The sequence below is a fragment of the Dipodomys spectabilis genome, unplaced genomic scaffold, assembly GCF_019054845.1.
Source record: "Dipodomys spectabilis isolate Male_0828 unplaced genomic scaffold, ASM1905484v1 ptg000045l, whole genome shotgun sequence".
Classification (NCBI taxonomy): Eukaryota; Metazoa; Chordata; class Mammalia; order Rodentia; family Heteromyidae; genus Dipodomys; species Dipodomys spectabilis.
The window spans coordinates 1,026,853-1,051,940 of NW_024870722.1; the positions used below are offsets into that span (position 1 = coordinate 1,026,853).

General features: G+C 40.1%; 1 protein-coding gene across 2 annotated transcripts in view; it reads right to left on the reverse strand.

The window, feature by feature from the left end:
- Positions 1–20,818, reverse strand: part of LOC122107001 (androgen dependent TFPI regulating protein) — a 60,501-nt gene extending 39,683 nt beyond the window's left edge. Inside the window, exons 1-4 of one of the 2 annotated variants that reach the window (XM_042678551.1) lie at positions 20,749–20,818; positions 19,944–20,184; positions 8,384–8,518; positions 5,966–6,067 (exon numbers count right to left, since the gene is read on the reverse strand). In XM_042678551.1, coding sequence (XP_042534485.1) covers positions 5,966–6,067; positions 8,384–8,518; positions 19,944–20,096 — 390 coding nt within the window. In that variant the 5' untranslated portion in view covers positions 20,097–20,184; positions 20,749–20,818. The remainder of the gene's footprint in view (positions 1–5,965; positions 6,068–8,383; positions 8,519–19,943; positions 20,185–20,748) is intronic. The other variant, XM_042678552.1, reaches the window with a different exon arrangement.
- Positions 20,819–25,088: the final 4,270 nt, after the last annotated feature.

Sequence of the window (25,088 nt, forward strand, 5' to 3'; positions counted from 1 at the left end):
ATCACTTGCTTCTTTTCCACCTATTTGTAGAAATCTGGTTCCACTCTCTACCTCATCATTCTTTTCTACTCTTTGCAGCAGGAAGTGGTCTTTTCCTCTAAAATGAATGCCCATCCATTTATTAGAACCTTTCTGGAACTTGTTGGCCCACGGTGGTTTCTTTTTTTGACTTTTTATTGTTTGTAGGATGGGAATCTTTGATTTTTTCAACATGATTTATGATTAGTGATTAGAATATAAATGTTATAAGATGGTAAAATAATAACAAAAATCAACATAATGAAAATAGGAGTTTGGGGTAGAGAAATTTAAGAAGTTTAATTTCCTGATTTTTTTTTCTGTTGTTTAAGTAACAACTATACTAGGATCTGAACTCAGGGCCTGAGCTACACTCATGCTCTCCTGCTAACTTCCTGAGTTTTACACTTAGCTTCTCCATGTAGCAACATATAAAATTTAACTTAGGCATTAAAAAGAGATTCTATATTGTTTTGTCCTTTCCTGTTTTAAATTAGTGTGTGTGTGTGTGTGTGTGTGTGTGTGTGTGTGTGTGTGTGTGTGTATTTGTGAATCCTGGGGCTTGAACTTAGGGCCTGGGCACTGTCCCTTAGCTTTATTGCTCAAGGTGACTACTCTAGTTGAGCCACAGCTCCACATCTAGGTTTTTTTGGTAGTTAACTGGAGATGAATCTCATAGATTTTCCTTCCTTGAGCTGGCTTTGAATCTAGATCCTCAGAACTCAGCTTCTTGAGTGGTTAGGATTATAGGCATGAGCCACAGATACCCAACTTTGAATGGTTTCTATTTCAATATAACTTAAATGCTTAGGCTTCTGCTCTTGTTCAGTTGATTTTGTAGCTGGCATAAAGAAATGGGCCCAACAAGATGGGAATCTGTCTTATCCTCTACCACCCTACCTAGTGCCTAGTCTGTGCTTGGTACATTCCTTAAGTTTAATGACTATTGGTTGTTGGATTGTCTTCTTTTTCAATGGAAATGCAGCATCATTCTTTAAAATAAAAGCTCTAGAGCTAGCCATGATAGCTAAGGCCTTCAATCTTAACTACTTCTAGCTGTTTGATAGAGATGGAAGGATAATATCTTGAGGCCAGCTGGAGCCAAAAATAAAAAAGTACACAAGACTCCATCTTGATCAATGGGCTAGGTCAAGTAGCACACATCTATCACCTCAACCTATGGGGAAAGCACATTGGGGGCATCTACCATCTAAGCCATATGGGAAAACAAAAAGAGGATGGCAGTCCTGGGTTCTTGGGCATAAAACCCATGTGATTATTTTCTCTTGAAAACAACCAACAAAGGATTGTCTGGGGTGTGTTGCTCAAGGGGTAAAGCACCTGCCTGGCAAGTGAGAGATACTGAGTTCAAACCTCAGTACTGCAAAGGAAAAAGAAGCAAATATTTACTTTTACTATGTAAGTTTAGTCCATAGTGCACTCGGCCTATGGTGAGGCAGAACACCATAGTGGGATGGTGTGGAGAGCAAAGCTATCAAACCTCATGGCAGCCAGGAAGCAGAGAGACAAGAGAGGAAGAGTCTAGGGACAAATAACATCCTTCAACGGCATGCCTCAGTGACCTGCTTTGTCTTCTAATAGTCCATTCAACCTTGAGCTCATCAATACAACACTCTGATGATCCAATCAGCCATCAATAATACCACCAACTATTGGTCAAGTCTTCAACACATAGTTCTTTGGGGGATACTTCTTACCAAACTACAGCAATGTCATACATGGTGGTGCTTTGCAATCATTCTCCAAGTGAATTAATGACAAACATATTCAGAAACTAAGTAACTGTATTTGGTACTTTTTCATTTAAAGAACCAGGAAAGACTATCCCTAGACAGCAGATAATTTTGAAGCCCCCATTAATATCAGTAATGCATTTTTGTTTCTCTGCCTCTTATTCTGAAAAGAGAGCAGGACAATGGATCCTGGCTGGGAATTCTTACATTTGTTCATGATAATGATTTATACTTAATGCAGTCCTTGGCAGCTTGTAAGGCGCGTGGGCACACATTCTTAATAACTATGCACCATTTTCAAGTGCAAAGGGGCTCTGAAGGGCAGTTCTGATCTATTTCACTCCTCTATTTGGGGATGCAGGGCACCTGAACAATTTAGGTTGATTCCCTAGAGAAATGATTTCTACTGGTCCCCTCAGTTAGGATCTGATACTTTTTTTCAGTTACTAAGAGTTCTCTTCCTCTTATTTAAATCTGTCTGCTCTGGTGCTATCTTTAGCAAGCATTTAGATAAGACCTGAGGAGTTAATGTTTTCCTGGCAAAACCTGGAGGAATACTTTGCTGTTCCTTCCCTTCTTTTATGAAGACTGGAGAATTGCTTAGCAATAAAACAGTCAGGTTGATCTACTTTAGCTAAGGCAGCCAGGCCCAAATGGGAACTCCTCAGTCAGAGAAGACAGCTTTGTTCATGGTAGATGCACGTGTCCCATTCATGTTACTATTTTGGCTGAAACATGTAAGGGTGGGGAAATGTCCACTAGACAGAACAGCCAGTTTTGAAGCATTCTGTTGCAATGATGTGCTCCCAATGAGTTAGAAAAGTTGGGCTAAGTGGATTCCAAAAATGGGTTAGTCATGAAGTGTCTAGAACCACACTGTGTCAAAGGGGAAAGTTCTATTTCTGAACTTGATGACAGCTGCTCATAAAATCCAGGCAGCATTATAAATGGCGCGCACACACACACACACACACACACACACACACACACACACACACACACACACACACACACACACAATTCCAGAACTACAGCTAGAATAGCAAACATAATGAGTATCATGAATGGAAGGACCTTTCAAGCACTGAATGATCCTTGCAATATAAGGAAATAATTATATTGTGAATTGGAACAGTATAGGAACTTATTCCCTTGAAGAGCAGCCCTGGCCTCACACAGAAGCAACTGGTAACAAATGTCCAGTGAGACAGCCCACTGTCACGCTGGATACACATCCTATCCACTCTGTTTGGTTACCATGAAGGGCACAGGTAAGGGAAGAGTTAACAATCTAACCCAATCACCATTTCTTTTTCTGAGAATACTTGAAATAATCAATTTACAGGGAGAAAAGCTTTATTGTGGCTCAGAGTTTCAGACATTCCAGTCTATGATCGATGGCCCCATCATTTTAAGCCTAGGAAGAAGCGGTGCATCGTGGCAGGAATGTAAGGTAGAGCAAAATCTCACATTTCATAATGGCAAGGAAAGAAGCAAAGAGGAAGAAAAGGATGCTGGGATCCCACTAACCTCTCCAGGGGCTCACTGTCAATGATCTAAAGGCTTCCCACTAAGCCTTGCCTCTTAAACTTTCTACCATCTGACAAGAGCATCATTTTTGGAACCAAACTGTTAATACATACACTTTTGGAGAAACACTTTACATTCAAACTATAGTGCCCAGCAGTGATCATAATACAGTAGTTGACACTAATATGTGAGAAACTGGAAAAGAGCATTCCTGAAGGAAGAGAGAATTCAAAAGTGAAGAACAGAGGATGTCCAGAGTAAGGAAGAATCTGCAAGAGAAGCACGACATGCAGCTACAATGATACACAATTTGGAGCAGACACCAAAGGAAAGCAGGAAGTTTGGGGATGACTGCATTAGGGACACCACAAGCCAGTTTTGCTGATACTGATGTTTTCTCCCTCTAGAAATGGCTCTTTGGGGAATTTCTCCAATTAAGTTAAGAGAAATACTGAAGCACTGGTGTCTGACCCAAAGCAGGCTGCTTCCTCTTCTCCTTGAGTCTTAATTAGCCCTACCCCAGCTCCTGCCCCTTCTCCCTAGGTGAGTTGTTTGACCAAAGGGCAATGGACAGAAAGACTCTTTCCATGGTATAAGATATGCTTTGATAATTATTTCATGGACATGCTACATTATCCAGTTCTGTGCTTCAAAAATGATCAACAATCCATATGGTTGTTTATTTAGCAAGGTCACAAATACTGGGCATCACATTCATAACTATTTGGAAGAAATCCAACCATACATCAATGTAAAAACATGGATCCCCAAAGAGGCAGCTCATAGTCATAGCAAGAAAACCACTAGATGAGCTCACAAAGCCTTGAGAATATGCTTGATATAAGGGTTTAGCCCAAATAAAAGGCATTTTCAAGACTCTGCCTTTTAGTTATTTTACTTAATATGTAGCGCAGCGAAATATTTCTAATTACTACACTTTCTCAGAAGCTGACTTATTAACATACAGATGGGAATTTTGGACTTTTTAAAATAAAAATTCTCACTTGACTATGCTAATTTATCAAGCAAAATAACATCCTATTGATTGGTCAATGGTGAACGGAGATGAAACCACAAATTCTGGACTAAACTATGTACCAATGGCAACAAAGAGAGAATTAATCTCTGATTACAGTCCTAGCTGCGTCTTGGATGCATGAGCTAAGTGGATGCAGGCAAGTCACTTGCCCTCACAACTATTTTATTTATAAAAATCAAGATTGTAGTAATTGCTAAAGAAAGGCACATGAATGAAATGAACTCATCACTTAGGGACTTACCTACTTTCTATAGTATGGCATGACATCAAAAAGTAGAAATAGGGGCAGGGAAGGTGGCTCAGTGGGAGAGCGCTTGCCTTGCATGCCTGAGGCCCTGGGTTCGATTCCTCAGCACCACATAAGCAAAAAGAAAAAAGCTCAAAGTGGCACTGTGGCTCAAGTGGTAGAGCGCTAGCCTTGAGCTGAAGAGCTGAGGGGCAGCGCCCAGGCCCAGAATTCAGACCCCATGACTGGACACCCCCCCCCCCAAAAAAAAGTAGAAATAAATGTGGGTATCTCACATTAATATTAATGAGGAATTTGGAAGATGAAGTGGATAAGAGGGGATTCCTGAGAGGTAGGGCTTAGTTAGTGCATAGATTTTGGTCATGAAAACTGAATTAGATTGTAACTAAAGCATTTTATTTGGTCAATGATCAGTAGAAAAAGGAGAAACATATTTAAACTGAAGTAAGTTTGTATTTTTTTCTGGATTGGAGGACATGGGAAAAGTGTTAATGGGCTAAATTACTATTCAGCTTTGGTAATCATGTAAATTTTAAGATGGGCAGAGGAAAGTCTCTGCGTGAACTTGGAACCTTAAAGTACTAATGTCTTGTGATTCTTCTTGCTTTTAAAACACCTTTCTTCCTAGAATCTAAAACCTTCTTTCAAACTCCAGAATAATGTGAATGTATACTTGTTGAATATTGAAAAAACTGAGTTCAGATTTCAAATCAAAATCTGGTGTATTTAGTGCTCAAGAGTTAACCCTAGTCTTCTGATGGAGACCCGAAGAGCCCTCCAACCATGATTGTCTGGATCATTGTTACTGGTCTTAGGATTCCAGTGGCCTAGACATCTCAGAACAGATTCTGTTTACTATTTAACTCATCAAAGCACATGAGTGAATAACTAATACATAACTGAGTAAATGTAAATATATGGCACAGCCCTGAAGAAGAGTCAGTTAAGGAGCCCCTTGCTAAGTGTTGAGATTCTCTTTCTGTATTGGGTTGGGTTTTATTTGATGTGTGCTTTATTTTCCTTCCTAGGTGGAGTTTAATTATTTGTTAAAGGCGGCAGGCACTTCCTTTTCAGGGTTCCAACTACCAAAAGATGGTCTGTCCTTTTGGTTGCATGTCTTTACAATGACCTCCTAAGCCACATGACAGTAATCTGGACATCTCCTCTGCTCTCAGTGGGCTCCCCAGCTATAATAGCAGGTTCTGTTTGTTTTATACCTTCAATGTGTTCTTAAAATAGTGGCAGGTTGAGGAGGAGGAGGAATAGATGGGATATTTGGAGCGGAAGACCACTTTAGAAACATGAATAAGGTACTTCAGAGTTTCAAGTAGAGATGCCATTGGCTCTCTATGTTCCCCTAATTTGTCTTTCACTCACCATTGCATGATTCAGCCATACTGGAAAGATGTTATCCAGGGCCTTGGGGTAAATGAGATTTCGATCATAAAAAAAGAGGCTCCAGAATGCCAAAAATACGAACTGGAAAGTGAAACACAAAAAAAAAATTGCATCATTAGTTCTGTTTTCCAGTCATAGCTTTCTAAGATCACCAAGAAAACATAGCAAAATGAGTACCTGTTTTAAGGCTTGTTGTACACACCTCATAGAAATGTAAGATACAGAGGCAAATGATTATTGTAGAATTGCTCTGTCTGTTCTCTTTGGGAATTCTGGTAGCTACAAGCCTGCTTGACTGCTTGAGCTCTGATTGTAGGAGTCTGAGATTACTGTTACTTGGTCTGAGGATTCCAGAGGGCTAAACATCTCAGAATAGATTCTGTTTACTATTTAAACCATCAAAGTACATAAGTAAATAAATAATACAGGATTGACATGAGTAAATAAAGAATACAATGTTCTGGTGAGTTAGGGGTCCACTTTTTTCCTGGCAGACTTGCTTCTTGCTCCTTCAAGTCTGTACCAAGGATGCTGAGAATGAGGCCCCTGGAATCGCTTGGGTCTTACAATTCTTTGCCAAGTCTCTCTCCGATTTTATTTTATTTTTTTGTATGGCAATCCTGAGGTTCAAATTCATGGCCTGGGCTCTGTAACTAGCACTCTACTACTTGAGCCACAGCTCCACTTCTGACTTTTTTTTGCTAGTTAATTGAAGATAAGAGTCTCACAGATTTTGTTACCCAGGCTGACTTCAAACCATGATCCTTGGATATCATCCTCCTGAGTAGCTAGGATTACAAGCATGAGATACCACTGCTCAGCTTTTAAAGTAGGCACAACAGGGAAAACAAAGGAGAGAGGCTCCTAATGACAAGCTCCTAGAATCATTCACCATCTAGGTAACTGAGGGTTAGATTTCTTCAAGGCTCAGACCTTTGCACTCACCTCCAGCCATGGTACTCCTTGAGAATCCTGTCAAAGCATCTCTACCCTGTGCTAATAAAGCCAATAACATGTTTGCGATGGGGAACTAATAAACCTCTGATCTTACCATTTCTGGAAACTTCATAGGCCTAATTTTTCAGATTTAAAAATGAACAAATTATGTTGTTCCCTTAAAAAACTTGATCTTTAGGAAACTTTCTGTGTATGGAGGTGGAGGTATTCTGCAAAGGAAACTAGATTGCAAGTATTTGCTTTACCTGAGAACTCATTAGTGTTTGGAGTTTCATTCTGCATTTAGTTTTGAGCTCTCAGTGTCAACCAGAGGAGGACAATGGAAAAAGGTAGTCATTTCGAATCACAGGCTCTGCAGGGTAGCCAGAATGCCGGCTGTCTGTCTGTTTCCCTTGTAGCTAACGAATGGGAACACAAACAATGCCATAACTCTGTGGACAACACGAGCTAATAAGCTTACAGTGCCTAGCATCTATCTGATGCCAGCTCAGTCAGCATAGTGAATGAGGGATTTGCTGTCTGCTCTTCACTAGACCATCTTTCTCTCCTACGTTGTCTTTTCCACATGCCAAGTCTGAATGCTTCACATCTTTAATATTCCACTTGATGGCTTTCCACTTGTACAAGTAAGATATGTTTATGGTTGCAAATAAAACAGAATGTATAAAAGGGAAATAAATCACTTCTCTACCCAGAGGCCTCCATTCTCATCACCCTGACAAAATTCAAAGTTGTCTCAGTTGTACAGTCAACCCTCAGTATCTGTGGGGCATTGGCTCCAAGAACCCTCATGAGGGCTCAAGCCCCTCATCTAAAATGGCATAATATTTCCATTAAGTTATTATAGTATGTTGTATTATTACATCATATTACTCTATTCTATTCTTAGTCCTTAAAAATTACCTCAAATTATATTATATATTATTTATAATATTTATCATTATATATATATTTTTATAATATATTATATTATAAATATACCTCTGATTATATTACTCTATTCTATTATTATTATATAAAATAGCATGATATTGCCATTATAACCTTAATAACCTTCTAGAATTTAAAATACCTAATATAACTATTATAGTGTTTTAACTATATTTTTATTGTTGTATTGTTTTATGTTTGTATATTTTGGGTTCACAGTAAGTACGGATTGCTGATTATATTGTGATTAAGGAAGTTCCTTCAAGCCTTCTTATTACACAGCCATAAGGACCTGGCATCAAGATTTCACCAAGATACATGATTAATGATAAAGCTGATGAGAAATAGATTCCTCCAAACCCTGGCCAATGTGGTGGCAGTCCTCATACAAGACACCTATGCCAATGCAGTTGGTCTGGCTGACAGCAATGGGTTTCTATAGCTGCCCTGGAAGAGAGACTGTCCATTTGTACATGTCTATTCAACTCTATGCACATCCTGGTAACTTACGGTGGACAGTGGAAAAGCCAGCGTGGTAAAAAGCAGATCTCTGAAGGCAGTTATGAACTTAATGTCTTTTCTTCCTTGAATTCGTTTCAGCACATCATCCAAGCAGGCGACCCCAAAGAAAATGGCCTGCAAGAGCTAAGTTCATTACAACAAATGAGGACATTTTCATTTGCTTTAATTAATACGTTCTTTGCTGATAGAAACCCGCATTCCTCCGGGAGCAATGTTGGTTTGGGAAAGAGGAGGCTACTGGGCTGTTTTGGTTGAGAGCCAATTCAAGAGCTGGGCTTCCAGCTCATTGGGCCTTGACCTTGCTCACTAAAACTGATTGAGGTAATTTGTTAGGGGATAATAATGTGTACAGTATTTTGTGTAATGGATTTGAGCTGAAGTGAAAAACCAAACAAAGAGTTAGCTTCAAAGGAGGATGTAATGAGATAAGACATCGGTAGGACAAACTCTGTCAACAGTATGTGGGCAAAGCGCCAGCTACAATGCTAGCATGGCCAGGTGTCTGGCTAGAAAGAAAAAAAGCCTATGGCTGAAATCTCACTAGGAAAACATGAGCAAGGGTCAAGGGCATTGGGATGGAGCTGTATGGTGGAAAGTGCACACAATTGTTTCTGGCTTAGCTAGATGAAGAGCCACATTTCCTCGTTCCATAAAGTTGCTGCTTAAAGGCCTTGATGAGCTTTTAAATCCTGTGGATTTAAGTCCACAAGATAGAGCTAGGAAGCTATGATCTCTGATGTGCTAGTCAAAGTTCTGGAAGATCTGTTTAGGCCAAAGGAAGTACGGGTTTACTGTCCTTTTCTGAAGTACTTGGGACAAGAGGTATTCCAGAATTAGAAAATTGTTTTTCAGATTTTGGGTTATTTACATTTACATATACATAAGGTATCTTGGGAAGGAGGTCCAAATCACAAATTTCATTATGGTTTATAGTCTGAAGTTAAGTTTGTACAATAATTTTAATAATTCTGTACATGAAACGATATTTCATGATGTGAAGTCTTCCACTTACGCTGGTCGTGATGTTTGGATTTTGGAGCATTGCAGATGTCACATCTTAAAACCACAGTGTGTGACATGGAAAGCAAAACTCTGCTGATGTTTAGTGTTTTTCACAATCTCATGACTTCTACCTTGAGGCCTACAGAGCTGCAAATATGTAGCATGTGTTGGTTTTGAGTTCTACTCATGTCTGAAGCCATGTAATCTTTAGAAGTTCTGCATGGATATACAAGGGATGGTCTGGGCTCTGTTCTTAGGGAACAAGTCAAGAAAGTGGTAGAACTTACAGGAATCTGGGTGACCCATCAAACTGGCTGTTGGGGAACAATGTCTGAGGTCTGAAATCTATGAAAGATCTTATAGAGTTGGCCTCGTGAAAACAGGGCTGAGGAGCAGGCAGGAGAGGTTAGAGATGGGAAATCAGTTACTCCTTTCAGATGGATCCTAACACCTACAGCAACCACATTACCTGAGAGATTTTCAGAAAGGCAGGACTTTCCCTTTCTCTCTCCCTCCCTGTTCCCCAAATGGGAATTTCACTCTCTGAAATGAGGGTCCAAGATAGTTCAAATTCTCTGGGGGATGATATATAAGCAAAAATCCTAGAACCACTGGATTAGACATAAAATTATCACTGAAACATCTTACTGACTACTTAAAACTTTAATAATTGACTTCTGTTCATCATGTGTTATGTGTCAGACACTGAACTAAGGGTGTGTGTGTGTGTGTGCGTGCGTGCGTGAATACTTGGGCTTGAACTTAGGGCCTAGGCAATGTCCCTTCACTTTTTTGCTCCAGGCCAGTGCTCTACCATTTGAGCCACATGTCTCCTGGCTTTTTTTGCTTGCAGACAAGTCTTTTCTGCATGAGTTGACTTCAAACCACAATTCTCAGATATCTAACCTGGTTAGTAGCTAAGTTTTTAATTCTCATCATAACCTACTAAAGATATGCTATTATCAACCTACTGCATCTACTACCATTTTACAGACAAGGAGACTGAGGTGCAGGAATAGGAACAAGCTTGCTTAAGGTTGCATAGTTTGCATCTGGTTCTTGAACCAGACTTTCATACATGATTGCATGTCTAAGAACAAGTCACAAAAAAGCACTGTAGGAGGTCAGAAGAGAAACAATTACTGCGAGGTGGAAAATTTAACAACTTAAAAAACAGTGATGCTTGATTTTTACTCCCCAAGATTCTTCTTGGTCCTGGGAGTACGGCCTCAACGTCTGGATTTTTAAAAATCAGTACTAGAGTTTGAACACAGGGCTTCATACTTGCTCAGCTGGTGCTCTACCAATTGAGCCACACCTTCATTTTAGCTCCTTCGTGGTTATTTTGGAGATGAAATCTGCAGACATTTCTGCTCAAGGTTGCTTTCAAATGTAATTCTTCAGATCTCAGTTTCCTGAGTAGCTAGGATTATAGTAACAGCAGAACCTTTAAAAACTCATCTGAGGTTATTCTAGTCCTAAAGAGGTGAAATCCACCTGCCTAAAGAAAGCTTGTATTTGGAAATTTATGCCATCAGGTGGGACCAAGTAGATGTAGGGGTTGAACCTTCATTTGGAGTAAGATTAATGAGAAAGAGGGGGAGAAAAGGAGAGGAGGAGGAGGAGGAGGAGGAGGAGAGGAAGAGGAAGAGGAGGAGGAAGAAGAAGAAGAGGAAGAGGAAGAGGAAGAGGAAGAAGAAGAGGAAGAGGAAGAGGAAGAGGAAGAGGAAGAAGAAGAAGAAGAAGAAGAAGAAGAAGAAGAAGAAGAAGAAGAAGGAGGAGGAGGAGGAGGAGGAGGAGGAGGAGGAGGAGGAGGAGGAGGAGAGGAAGAGGAAGAGGAAGAGGAAGAAGAAGAAGAAGAAGAAGAAGAAGAAGAAGAAGAAGAAGAAGAAGAAGAAGAAGAAGAAGAAGAAGAAGAAGAGGAAGAGGAAGAGGAAGAGGAAGAGGAAGAAGAAGAAGAAGAAGAAGAAGAAGAAGAAGAAGAAGAAGAAGAAGAAGAAGAAGAAGAAGAAGAAGAAGAAGAAGAAGAAGAAGAGGAAGAGGAGGAGGAGGAAGAAGAAGAAGAGGAGAAGGAGGAAGAAGAAGAAGGCGACGAGGAGGAGAGGAGGAGGAGGAGGAGGAAAAGGAGGGAAGAGGAGAGAGGAAGAGGAGGAACAAGAACAAGAACAAGAGAAGGAGGAGGAGAGCAGGAGGGAGAGGGGAGGAAAGAGAAGGAGGAGAAAGAAGAAAGGGAGGTGTAGAAAAGAGAGAAGAGAAAAGAGCAGAATAAAAGTTCTTGGAAAATATTCTCATCTAAAAGATGGAAGGGAGCAAGAAAACAGCCAAGAAAGCAGAAAACAGTCAGGTGGAAGAAAACAAAGATTGGACAAGAATCCCATAGACCATAAGGGAAGAAGCAGCTTCACACCAGAAAAAGGTATGAAAAGGCCATGGTTTTAACTGTTGGTTATTGTTGTTGGGACTTTCAATATTCAGCCAAGAAGGACTGTATAATTTGGCTGTGGAGTCATTGGCATAAGAGTGTTGGAACAAGTTCCCCCACCCCATCTCCACCCCCCCAGCTCTCATCCAGCTCACCCCTAGTTTCACTTCTATGTGCTCAGCCACAGAGGCAGCTGCCTTACTCTGGAGTAGAGGCCACAGGACTGGGCCTGGGGAAAGGGGCCTCCTCAGTAGTTCATCATACCCTGATCATCTGCCAGCTCTTCCCTCTTTGGAGGCAAGAGGCAAGTACACGTGACTGGCTGAGGCTAGAGCTCCCTGCAGCCACTGGGAATCAAGAGCATTCTTTTTCTTGCTTTTCCCAGTCAACCTATAGAAATCAGATCAGGGACACACACACACACACACACACACACACACACACACACACATTCCTCTGGCCCTCTGGGGTTTCTCCATCAATAAAACTGGTTCTCTAGTGTGAACTTGCCTCCACCCCTCGGCTCTCCATTGGACCCCCAGGCACCTGCCACATCTTCTGGGGCCAACAGTGTATTGGAAGGTTCACAGCTAAGGCTGACCCATCATCATCTGAACCAAAACAAGCTATATTTTGAGAGCCCCACATCCATGCTCTAGAGAGAGGCATCGGGGTGTTGTAAGTTAGAGCTTACAGCAGCTACTAACACCAGGTAGAGTGAGCTGGAGGATACAGAGGGTGAGATGCCATGAACTCTAAGAGAGACTTCAGTGGACTGGGATTGAGGACAAGTTTAGTTTATCCAGGTCATCACCGGCTTGCTTGTTCTCCAAAACCAATGCAATACAATCCAACACAATCGTAGTGTTTATAAAATGCACAGAGAAAGCCAGGCACCAGTGGCTCATATCTGTAATCCTAGCTACACAGGACGCTGAGATCTGAAGATCAAGGCCCTGATTTCAAGCCCCAGTACCAGCACAGGAAACAAAAACACAAACCAACAGATCAATTTTGAGAGAAAGCTGCCAGAGACTCACAAATTTGGAATCCTAATGCCTTATCAATCACTCAGAATGTAACTCTGTTTAGAGGTAGAGTCTTTTCTTCTCTTTAGTACTTGGTATTGAATTCAGGTCTTTGCTCTTGCTAGGCAAGTGCTCTACTACTTAGACTATGCTCTCCTTTTGCTTTTAGTTTATTTTGCAGATAGGGTCTTGGTGCTTTATCCCAGGAACTGTAACCTTCCTATTCCCCATCCGGCCAATAGCTGAGACCACGCATCTGTACTACCATGCTTGCTCTGAGGCAGGGTTGTTAAAGAGGTAATCAAATAAAATGAATACATATGGGAGGCCCTAACCCGATAGGATTGGTTCTCATAGGACACATAGAGGGAGACCATTAGAAGACATATTCACAAGGGTAGGATTCAGAAGGAACTAGCCTTACTGGGTCATTGATTTCAGACTTGTAGTCTCCAGAGCTGTGAGCATTTTTGAGCTACCTAGCCTGTGGCAGTTAGTTACTGTATTCCTAGCAGTCTACAGTAGCATTGAGTGATAGAAACAATTAGTCTTCTTTTAAAATATCCCTACAAAATTACTATCATCTCCATTTCTCAACTATTTTGATTGCCTGAGGAAGTGGATTTCAGTATATCTCCCTGTTTAAATTTTATTCAGACCTGCCATTCTGATTCACTTTTTCTCCTGATCCTTCCCTAATTCTGCTCCAATGGAGTGTTCTATGCCTTTTCCTGAAATGCTGCTCTTCTAAGTTTGTTCATTTCTGTTGTCGCCTGACATACATACATAACTGCCAGTGACAGAGATGAATTTACATTAAAAAAATTAATGCAATTTAAGGAACTGCAGCTAAGGGCTATATTGGTTCTACATCCTGAGTCTTCATCCTCCACAAAATCTTAAAATTATCATAGCAACATAGCCTTTTTTAGTTTATTAAGTTCATTATTTTTAAGTTTATTATTATTGTGATCCTTGCCTTAAAGCCAAAGCCCTCTTAAACTATCCCAGGACATGTGAACTCCTTCTAATTGCAAAATGATTCTGGAGAGGGAGGTTCCAGAAGTTCTTTGTGCAAGACATTACAATTCTTCGTAAGTGAGTCAACTAATCCAACACCCAGCACAAGGCTCTGTGCCTGACTCCACTTGGCTGGGACTTTCTTTTCCCTTCCTTCAGCATGATGCAATCCTGCAGTGTAAGGCTACTCCAGAACAAAAGAGCAACCAGGGCTGGCAGAGATAAATGGTTCATCTCTCTGTGGTGTTGAAGGAGATGTTTGCTACAGAGGATAGAGGTCTATCTGAATTAATACCTAAAATACTATTTCACTGCTCATTCATGTGCATTTAGAATGAGAAAAAAATGAAATTAAGAAGGCAGGAGGAGAAATAATGTGAAGGACACTCTCTGGAAAGAGGCAAAAACAAATGAGAACAAAAACATCATGAGGAGGGGCACTGGTAGCTCACGCCTGTAATCCTAACTACTCAGGAAACTGAGATCTCAGTATCATGGTTCAAAGCCAGCCCAGGAAAGGAAAATCCATAAGACTTATCTCCAATTAACCACCAGGAAACTGGAAGTGGCTTAAAGTGGTAGAGTGTTAGCTTTGAGTACAAAATCTCAGGGACAGTACCCACAACTGACAGCCCACAACTGACAAAACAAAACAAGTAAAAAATACATATATATATATATAAAATGAATGACAAAAATATATCATGACTATATATATATATATATATATATATATATCATGACAAAAATAAGTATAATGAGGTAGCTTAAGAAGAAATATTAGAATGCTTGGCCAATGTGAATAACTGATGGTAACTGGCTTTGATAAAGTGTCTTGAGACAGAGTAGCTTACAGATGTGGTGGGGCTTTCTAGAAAGTGACTCATACCTATTAGAATCATGCTCTGGCCATCAATTCCCTCAATTAACTTAAATACTCTAATTTCTATTACACACAATCTAGTCCGGGACCAGCTGGGTGTTGATATGCCTTTATTAGAAATGAGGGAATGACAAAGAGGAAGAATAAGGAAAGCAGGAGGAGGTGAAGGAGAAGTGAGAAAGGGATATTTTTGTACATGTACTACTGATATGATTAATTCTCTGGAAAAACAGAGTCAGGGATTCTGAGACACACCTGTGCAGATCTCACTGAGGTTGCTCTGGTAACATCTAGAGAGGGAGAGAGGAAGGGTTAAGCAGGCCAGAGGAAGCTGATGGTAGCAGACATCTGGAATCAGCTGGCCCCTTGGGAAATTCTGGTGCGGAGTGGGCCCTTCAAAATTGTCCTGGAGCATCTGGGTTGATTCCATGTCTTGGCTATGGTAAACAATGCTGCAGTGAACATGGTGGTGCTGGTAGTTTTAGTGTAGTCTGGTTGTGGTCATTTGGTTAGATGCCCAGGATTGGGATTGCTGGGTCATAAGGAAGGCCATTTTACCCCTTATCAATCAGCCATTGGATGCAGCTGCCCAATGAGAACTCTGCATCTTGGCAGAGGTGCTACCATCTGTCTGGGCAATTCTGGGAGGGAAGGTCACTATGAGCCCTCAGGGGCCCCGTGCTCTTTGTCCTAGGAGCTGTGGGATAAATACCTCTGCTCTGGGAAGAAAGGAGGATACAGACTTCTTCAGGCACAGAGAAATGATGTAATTGCTTAAAATCACACAGTAAAAGAACAGAGACTCATGTTCTGCTTCCAGAAGCTAGGCTGTCATTCACTGATGTCTCAGTTATGTGTAAAGACTCAACCACAGTGCTGTCTGTCATGGTTGCTCAATAAACGATAGCTACTTTAGGAAGCCAGGGTGATTATTACTGTTGACCAATCAATCTTAACCCTTCATCTCTGTCTGAGAGTTCTCACATTAGCCATAAACCATTAGTCAATGTGTTTGACAGTCGTGTTTAAATGTCTGATGAATGCATTAACTTGATGGTAGAAATTATGGGTTCCTTCAAATGTCAACGTAGGTGCTATCATATAAATGGAACCCCATCTTCTCACTACTTACAGGCTGCCTTGAAGTTTGATCTATAAAAGGATGTCTTTGGATCATTTCTTCCCCAATCCTTGTTTCTGAGGACCTCTATGACAGACAATGTCATCTTGGGAGCTTGAGGAAAAGGGGTCAGAGCTGCTGACCTTTAAAGGGCAGTCTTTAAATGAGGAGCGGAAGGTCTTATCTCTGTTCCCAAAGGGAGACATTCAGGGGAGATGGGAACTGAAGGGATCACCCCAAAATTTTCCTGGAGATGCCAGTTTATATGATGCCACCTCTGACAAAGTTTCAGAATGAAGTTTAGTTTCAACAGGGGAAATATCAGCAAGCCCAGGAACCTGTAGGTCAAGTTGTTGTGGCTAAACAACCTCCTTGAGTCCTTTACACCTACCATTGTGGCAAACACAAAGGGAGAAATGTCAGCTAATAAGGGTTAGCAAGAACCCAGAAAGTAAAATTCCTGGTTTTGATCAAATTAAGAGTTGAAGACTCTTAATATGGAGAAGGAAATGGATTAGATAATGCTAAACATAAGCAGAGACAGAGATCCTGAGAGGAGAGAGAGAGAGACAGAGATGAGAGAGAGAGAGAGAGACAGACAGAGACAGACAGACAGAGAGAGACAGAGAGAGAGAGAAACTTGGCCTGAAGTTGGTCAGCAAGGACTTTTAGAAAGACTATGAGATTTCAAGGAAAAGAAATGAGGGCAGGAGTCTATGGACCAACACTGGTGATACAGAGAGCTTTCTGGATCAGCCTTCTTGGAGAAGGGGACCTGAGGCTGGGTCATTAGGTGAGCTACTAAATACAGAGTCTAGGACTGATTCTTAAAAGCAGGGAAACCATTTTCTGATCAGCACAGCATAGGTTTCAAAGAGGTCATTAAAACAAATCAACACTGAATAGCGCTTTGGAAAGACTCTGGAGTCTGAGTGATGAATGAATAGGAAGAGAGTGAGTTCAACCAGATAGACATACAGGAGTCTGGAATGGGAAAAACAGAAAGATCAGAGGAGGAGGGATACACCTGCACCTGGCAGAAGGAAGAACTAATGCAATTTGGCAGCTGATTAGATAGGGCAAAAAACTAGGTCAACACCCAGATATGATTGTATCATTGACAAGATCTTAGGGGATGAAGAGCCTTGAGCACTTACGTGAGCTAGAATTAAGACATCAGGGAACTGGCTTACAGTAGAATTAATCTATCACCAAAGCCATATATTTTTTTAAACAATATTAGTAGCCAAGTTTGAACGGGGGGCCTAATGCTTGGCGTTTTTACTTGGATAACACTATCACCTGAACCACACCTCCATCCTGGATTTTACTGGTTATTTTGGAGAAAGACTCTCATGGATTTTTCTGCCTGGCATTGACTTTGAACCTCAGAACTCTGGATCTCAGCCTCCTAGGCTTAGTCACAGTTCTATGAGGTTGAACATTTGTATTGGATTTTTCTACAGCATCAATACCAGCCCTCTTCCATTTAGTTGGTGTGTTTTTGTTGTTGTTGTTGTTTGTGGGTTGTGTGTGTGTATGTGTGTGTGTGTGTGTGTGTGTGTGTGTGCGCTGATCCTGGGGCTTTAACTCTGGGTCCAGATGCTGTCCCTGAGCTTTTATGCTCAAGTAAGATGGGTGTTCTTACACATGAGCCATAACTTCACTTCTAGCTTTTTGGTAGTTAATTGAATAAAAGGGAATCATGGACTTTCCTGTCCAGGCTGGCTTTAATATGGATGTTAAAATCTCAGCCTCCTCCTGAGTAGGTACGATTATAGCCACCCAGATTTTTTAATATAAAGCCAATGAGAGATACAAACTTCATTTAAAACTAAAGGACTCAGCATTCCATAAACATGGGATTTTTTGTTTTATATTCTGTTTATTTTTCTCATAAAATTCTAGATTGGCAGCAAGCAATCATCTTGTATTTTCTAACACCCTGGAGCTATGTTCAGAGCTCAAAGTTTGCAGGGTGAAAGAATGGCATCACCCCATTTGTTAGGAGATGGAAAGACTTGGAAAAAATCATAGTAAGTGAAGTAAGCCAGGCCCAAAGAAACATAGGTCCCATGGTCTCCCTTATTTGCAATAACTAGTATATGTCTGGGACAAGCAGAAAAGGTCAAAAGCTAGGTACATATGGCCAGATAAGATAATAAGCAAAATGAACCCCAAGATAGGAACACAAGTGGTTTTTTCTTTCTTGCTATTGTTTCTAACATATTTATAATGTACCATGTGATTTTTTTGTTTCTTTTTTAAATTTTTATTTATTTATTTTTTTATTGTAAAAATACTGTACAGAGGGGTTACAATTACATGGACAAGATAATGAGTACATTTCTTATCAAGCATTGCTGCCTCCTCCTTTGTTTCCCCTTCCCATACCCCCCAACCCTCCCTACCCTATCCTCCCCACCCCCAAAGTTGGAAAGTTCGTTTTTCAAAATAACGACTTGTACATCTCATTGTTGCAATGGGTCCACCTGTATCCCTATTTGAACGATTTGTTTTTTCCCTTCCCCTCCACAAATTATACCAACATCAAATACAGTGAAAACAGGGGTTATACCATGGGTGAGGGACATACAAAGCAACAAAAAATCATCTTATAAATATGTTAGAAACAATTGCATAAAATAAAAAAACACCTGAATACTTACCTTGGGGTTCATTTCCCTAACATCAACGTATCTGACCTTTTCTGCTTGACTCAGACATACACTGGTTATTGCAAATAAGGGAAACCATGGGACCTATGTTTCTTTGGGCCTGGCTTACTTCACTTAATATAATTTTTTCCAAGCCTTTCCATTTCCTAACAAATGAGGCAATGTCATTCTTTCTGATGGAGGCATAGAATTCCATTTTTTGTTTCTCTGTATGTTCCTCCCCCACCGTATAACCAGTTTTCACTATATTTGATGTTAGTGCCCTGCATCTTGCATATACACTTCTCCAACTTGGTGAGGGGAAGGGTAAAACAAAATGCTTAAATAGGGATACATGTTGACTCATTGGAACAATGAGATGTACAAGACACTATGTTGAAAAAGGAACTTCACAATGTAGTATTTTTACAATAAAAAACGTATTTTAAAATATCATTCGATTTGACCATGAGAAGAAGAGCAATACCTCTAGGCCTCTTTAGTTTGAGCTCTCAGTATTTTTTCTCCTTTGCATTTCAGTATCTTTTTCTGACCCACAGATAAACTCTCCCTGTCAAATGAGGAAGGATTATGATACAAAAGGCCTGACATATTCTGTCCAGTTTCTGAAATCAGGTTAATTCAACAGTATGTGGTCAGCGAGGTTAAGAAGACAAGAAAAGATTGCATTCTAAAATTGGTGTTTAAATGGTTGGAACTTTGTGTTTGCTACTCAGTGGGGGTGATTTGTCCTTTCAGATGGAACTTGAGCTTATAAAAAATTGAAGTGGGGGCTGAGCATGGAAAAAATGTGTTTGCTTTTCTTAGATAAATCTGTTAGTCTGTGTGTGTTGTTAAGATGGCATTATTCTTCCATTGGAAATCACACTTCCTACACAACATGCTGCCTTCTGCCTCTCTGCCTTCTCCTCACAGACTTTCTTGTGTAAGGTTCAAAATCTTTTGTATTTGTAGTCAAGCCAATGGTGAAACTATTACTTTGGTCCCCTATCTGGTTTCCCAGATGAGATTCTTTTCAAAAGAGCATTAACAAGTAGCCAGGGCTAGGGATGTAGCTAGGTGGTAGAATACTTGCTTAGCCTGTAGGAAGCTCTGTGCTGGGTCCCCAGCATTGGCATAAAAATAAGCCACTCCTCAGGCTCCCAAAATCCTATACCAAGTATCAACAGAACACAGGCAAACAAGTCACATAACCCAATCAGCCCAGTAGCTTCAGATAACTTCCAAACTGGATTTTCAGAGGAAAAATAAATAAAAGACAAAATTTACCAACAAGGGAAGCAACAGACAAACAATAGAATTCTGTATTTAGTAAAAATCCAAACATGATATAAGGAGAAGAAAAGTATACCATGGATCAATAAATTGATTCCTGATATGAGAATATAGACTTACCAGATTCAGGAGTGTCAAGTATTTGGACTGTATACCACCTTGAAAGAGTTGTGATCTCTCATGATCTGTTCCATGTTGTGGGATGTAGTAATTGAGAAAAATATACCAGTTTAAGACGAGAAAGTGGTATATGCATGTTGATGTCTTCGTCATGGAGGCCTCTGACCAGGACGCTGTGATACCTGGAGTCTTTTGTGGTGTCCTCTGTGTTCAAGCCTAATGTCTTATGTGGGCTGGAGAGCTGAAAAACACACCCATCTGAGACTGAGTTCCACAACAGTCTGGAGTTTGGTTCTCTCTAAAGCAATTGTCCTGATGAACTTCAAGGCAATTTCCGATACGTGTATTTACATAATGATAGAAAATCTGTAGATTAGGCTTCAAGGAAGAATGAAGCAAATGCTGCCCTTTGTCCTGGGGTTGGTGGCATAATTAGATGACTTTATTATGAAATACCAACAGATTCTGATCATAGAAATGTTCCCTTTTACCTGTTGTTAAGAAACATAGGGTACCTAGGACAGCGAGGATGCTAAGAAGAAAGGAAAAATTGTATTTTGTTCTTGAGATCTCTGAGGCTCTCAAAAGACTGAAACAACCTTTGACCCTCCAGGGAACAAAACCAAGGATCCACCTCTGTTTCTCTGTCTCTATGTCTCGGTCTGTCTTTGATTCCTTCTCTCTCTTGCTCTTATTCTCATATCTTTACATTAGAAAACGAAGAGTTCTCAGATGCTGCATTTATATTTACAGTTCTGTACTCAGAAGGAAGAAGCCTATAGGAAAGTAGCCATGGCACAAATACCTGAGTGTAGGCATTGCTGAGAGGGCATCAGAATGTCTGTGCTGCCCTGGAGATGACAAGGCATGATTTGGCCGGGCAGAGTGCAGGACTCTGCTCCTGCCTCTGGTCTCAGCAGCCTCAGCAGAAGGGGACCAGGAGCACTGTGAGGCCTTGTGACATCATTCACTGGTTGCCCTGGGCAACTGACTCAGCCAGTTGAACAAATTCCTCAGAGAGCTGTTCCCAGAACTGTTCTGTAAGTCTCTACTTGGTGTTGGTGTTATTGGCGATTTCGCCAAGTCTTTTAAGAACTTGGAGAAAGAACTACAGAGGGAACATAGAGGGCTAAAACCAAAACCAAACCCACCTAGTAAATGCCAAACATCAGGAACTGCTCATGAGTTTCTAGGTCTTCATCTGTCAGGGCTGCTATAGCAAAACACACAGTTGGAGGCTTATAAATATTTTATGACAGGCCTGAGGGCTAGAAGTCAAAGATTGAGGTGCTGGCAGATTCCGTGTCTGGTGATAGATAATTTTGGGTTTGTAGATGGGGCTTTTCACTGTATTCTCACATGGAGGAATGAGAAAAACTGCCTGAAGGATCCAATCACTTCTCCCCAATCCTAGCATCTCTTACCATCACCTTAGGAGTGAAGGTTTCAACACAGACATGTTAAGCAGACACATTCAGATCATAATCATTCCCAAAGGAAAGAATGATCCAAAACACAGGTGACATAATAACCTTATGCAAAACACAGCTTGGGCTAAAACTGCAAATGATAATGGTAACAAGTACTTAAAAAAAGGCTTATGACTTGCCAAGCATTGTTGACACATTAATCGCTTTAAGTCAGTACTATGAACTTACCACTGAAAGCATGTGTTTCACGACCAATGAGGATGAGAGCTGAGGTATAGACTCTAATCAGTGTATCTGACTGTCACAAAAAATAATAATAATGGGCACATTGCCTATGCTCTAACTCAATATGCCCTTTTCTGTCCAGTCCCTTTTATTCCTTTATTCTCATCAGAAAAATTCAAGAAAAGGTCAGAGATGTTTTTTGAAACAGGGTACCTATGAGTTATTATGCTGTGTCCTTTAGCATAATTTGTTTTCATTGAGACACAATAGATTTACTGATTTTATCCTTTTCTGTAATAACCTTGAGCATAAGTTTACACGAATAGGTAAAGATTGAGGCAAACATGAAAAAGGAGGGGAGATAAAGACCAAAATCTCTGATATTGTGTCCAATCATGAAGACTGGCCTTTTACTATCAGACAATTTTCTTGTCATTTCTCACAAAGGCAACAGATGAAACCTCTCATTAATTTTGATATGGTTATTCCAAGGTATTTGTAAGAGATCAAATGTTTGACATCAGTTAATTGTCGGCATTTTAATAAATAGTAACATAAAATATACACATAGAATGGCATATAAACATTATACAATATAAACTCAGTATCCATATTTCCTTATAAACCCTTCTATAAAAGTTCTGCCTAAAAGAGAGCTCTAAAATGTGACCATCTTCACATCTATTGTATCCCAGTTGAGTTACCAGATACATTTTTATGAAGAAGTCTGCCCAGCTCTCCAACCAAGAAACCAGGTAGAGTTTTGGGAGGCATACAATATTTAAACTAATACATGTGAAAACCTGCCCATTACCTACCTTTCTCCTTTCTTCAAGAATTTGGAAGACTTGTGTCATATTGAGGAATAATTGGAGTGAAGTGAGCATTGTTCACAGACAAATTTTAAAAAAAGCCTGACACAAATTTAATTATTTTTGTACAGGAAATATTTTAAAATATAAGCCTAAGCATTTTTCCCATTTTGATTTGAACACTTGTAGGTAATTTCCTTAATAAATGTGACTTTCTTTACCATGGCTTACCCTCAAGAGTAAGGAAGACCGGACTTGCTTAAAGGCACTAACGAGGCCAGAAAGATGACCTGGGGTGTAAGAACAATCTAATCCCTAATCTTACGATGTTTATTTTATATTGTGACAGAGGACACAGATAACAAACAAGAAGAATATCAGAAGCTGTTTTGTAATGATGGAAATTTCTGTGCAGAAAAAAAACCCAAACACATAGATGTGTTTGGAGGAAAAAGAGGAGCGGAGGTGGTTGGGAGGTAAGGGAGCCAACCCTTGGGAAGCCTCTTGTGAGCAAGAGAGGCTTTCCATGTACTCCTGACACAGCTAGTCTTGAAGACTTTTCAGTGAGCTCTTTTACTACTTGCTCCTCTATGTTGATAGTTCTCAGGGAACTGATCTAGCTCCAGGCCCTCATGCTACGTATTTGCCTGAGCAGTTGATTCACAGTCATGGTTTCTACCATTCGTTTTTATACCATTCAAATTATAACCCCTAGATCCATCCCCTCCAAGCTTCAAATATACCTTCAGCTGCCTGTAATTGTGAAACTTCATGAATGAGTCAATGCATCTCAAATTGAACATTTCTAAAATGAGTTCATTTCCACCCAATCTGGCTTTCTGTTCTGTCTTGAGGATGGCTCCACCAACCCTTTTGTCTCGTCTCCTCTCTCTTTTGTGTGCCTCAAGTCCAACCAATGACTAAATTCTGACGCTTCATCTCCCATAAGACACGTTGACGGAGCTGGCTAGGTCTTCCATACCTGGCTAGGTCTTCCCCAGTGACTGTACTCTTCCTGCTTCTTCCCCTCTCTCAGCATGTCTGCCTCTCTATCTCAGAATCGTCTTCTAAGATGAAGCTCAGCAGTTTTGTTCTCCAGGAATCCTTCCTCAAACACTTCCTCAATCAGACCATGCATGCTAAACTGGCTCCTCTGTCTTCTCTATAACCCTAAATTGTGTGAAGAGTATGAATCAAACTTTTAAAATCTGCCTTGACGTCTTAGAGTTCATAGATACTGTGTTGAATTCCTAGAACATAGCAGAGTCCTGATCACACAGTATTTCATAAATACTTTGTTGAATAATAAATAAATAACCTGATTTGAAAAAGTGCCAAGGACCCACAAAGAGGCTTCTCAAAAGAAGACATACAAATGGCCAACAAATATATAAAAATTCCTGCACATTACTAACCACCAGCGAAGGGCACACTGAAGCCACAATAAGATATCACCTCAATTCTGTCAGAAAGGCTATTATTTCTCACAAAGATTTTAAAAAGTGATGGTGAGGTTGTAGAGAAAAGGGAGCCTTGGATACTTGTTGGTGGAAATGCAATATTACAGAAAATAGGATAGAAGCTCCTGAAAAAATTAAAAGTAGAGCCATTAGATACCCTAGCAGCCCCAAATACAGGACATAAATCCTACAAAAAGGAAATAAGCATGTCATCGTGACATTCATACTCCCATATTTGTTGTAACATTTATTCACAACAGCCATGATCTAGATTCATGCTAAGTAGCAAGCTAAGTAAATGTGTATGTGTTGCCTATACAATGGAATGAATAGTAGTGAACCTTTATATAGGAAGAAATCCTGCCATTTGAAACAACATGAATAAACCTGGAGGATTTATATTAAGTGACATAAAGCAGACACAGAAAGGCAAATACTACATGGTCTTATCTGAAACATCTATAAAAGCTATAGAAGTAGAGGGTGGAATGATAGTAAAGGCTGAGAGGAGGGATGGAAAGTAGCTGGGAAAGTCGGCTAAATGGCATGAAATTTCATTTCAAAATGAGAAACAAATTCAATAGAGCTATTGTACATTATGATGCCCATAGTTAATAAAATATACACTTGGAAGCTGTTAAGGCAGTAGATTTTTAATCCTCACCACTAAATATATGAAGTAATGCATATGTTAATTATCTTGGTTTAGCCATTCTACAATCTAGTCATATTTCAGAACATCACATCATAAATACATACAATTTTTGTTCATAAATTCAAGAAATAATTATAATGCAGTATCTGTTCAAGAAATGAATCTGTGACTATCAGGTATACCTGTTTACCCAGCTTTACTACAAAGATGGCTCATTCATTAAATGCCTCTTAAGTTCAAAGCGTTCAGCTGTTGGGGGTGGAGGAAGAGGTGGAATATTAAGATGAGTTAAGTCATAACCTAAACCCTAGAGGAACTCAAAGTCAAGTGGTAGAGACAGATATGTAAATAAAAAAATTATAGGATGATGTAGTAAGTACTGTAATAAAGGTATGCATGAAACACTAATGGAGCCTAAATTATCCTGAACATTATTCTGTCATTTTAAAAGTACAGACAATTGAGCTAAGAGTGAATGCACTGAGGAATCAGAGGAAACTTCAGATATCACACAGGAAAAGATAAAGTGATCTAACTGTGTATAGTAGTCATGGCTATGAACA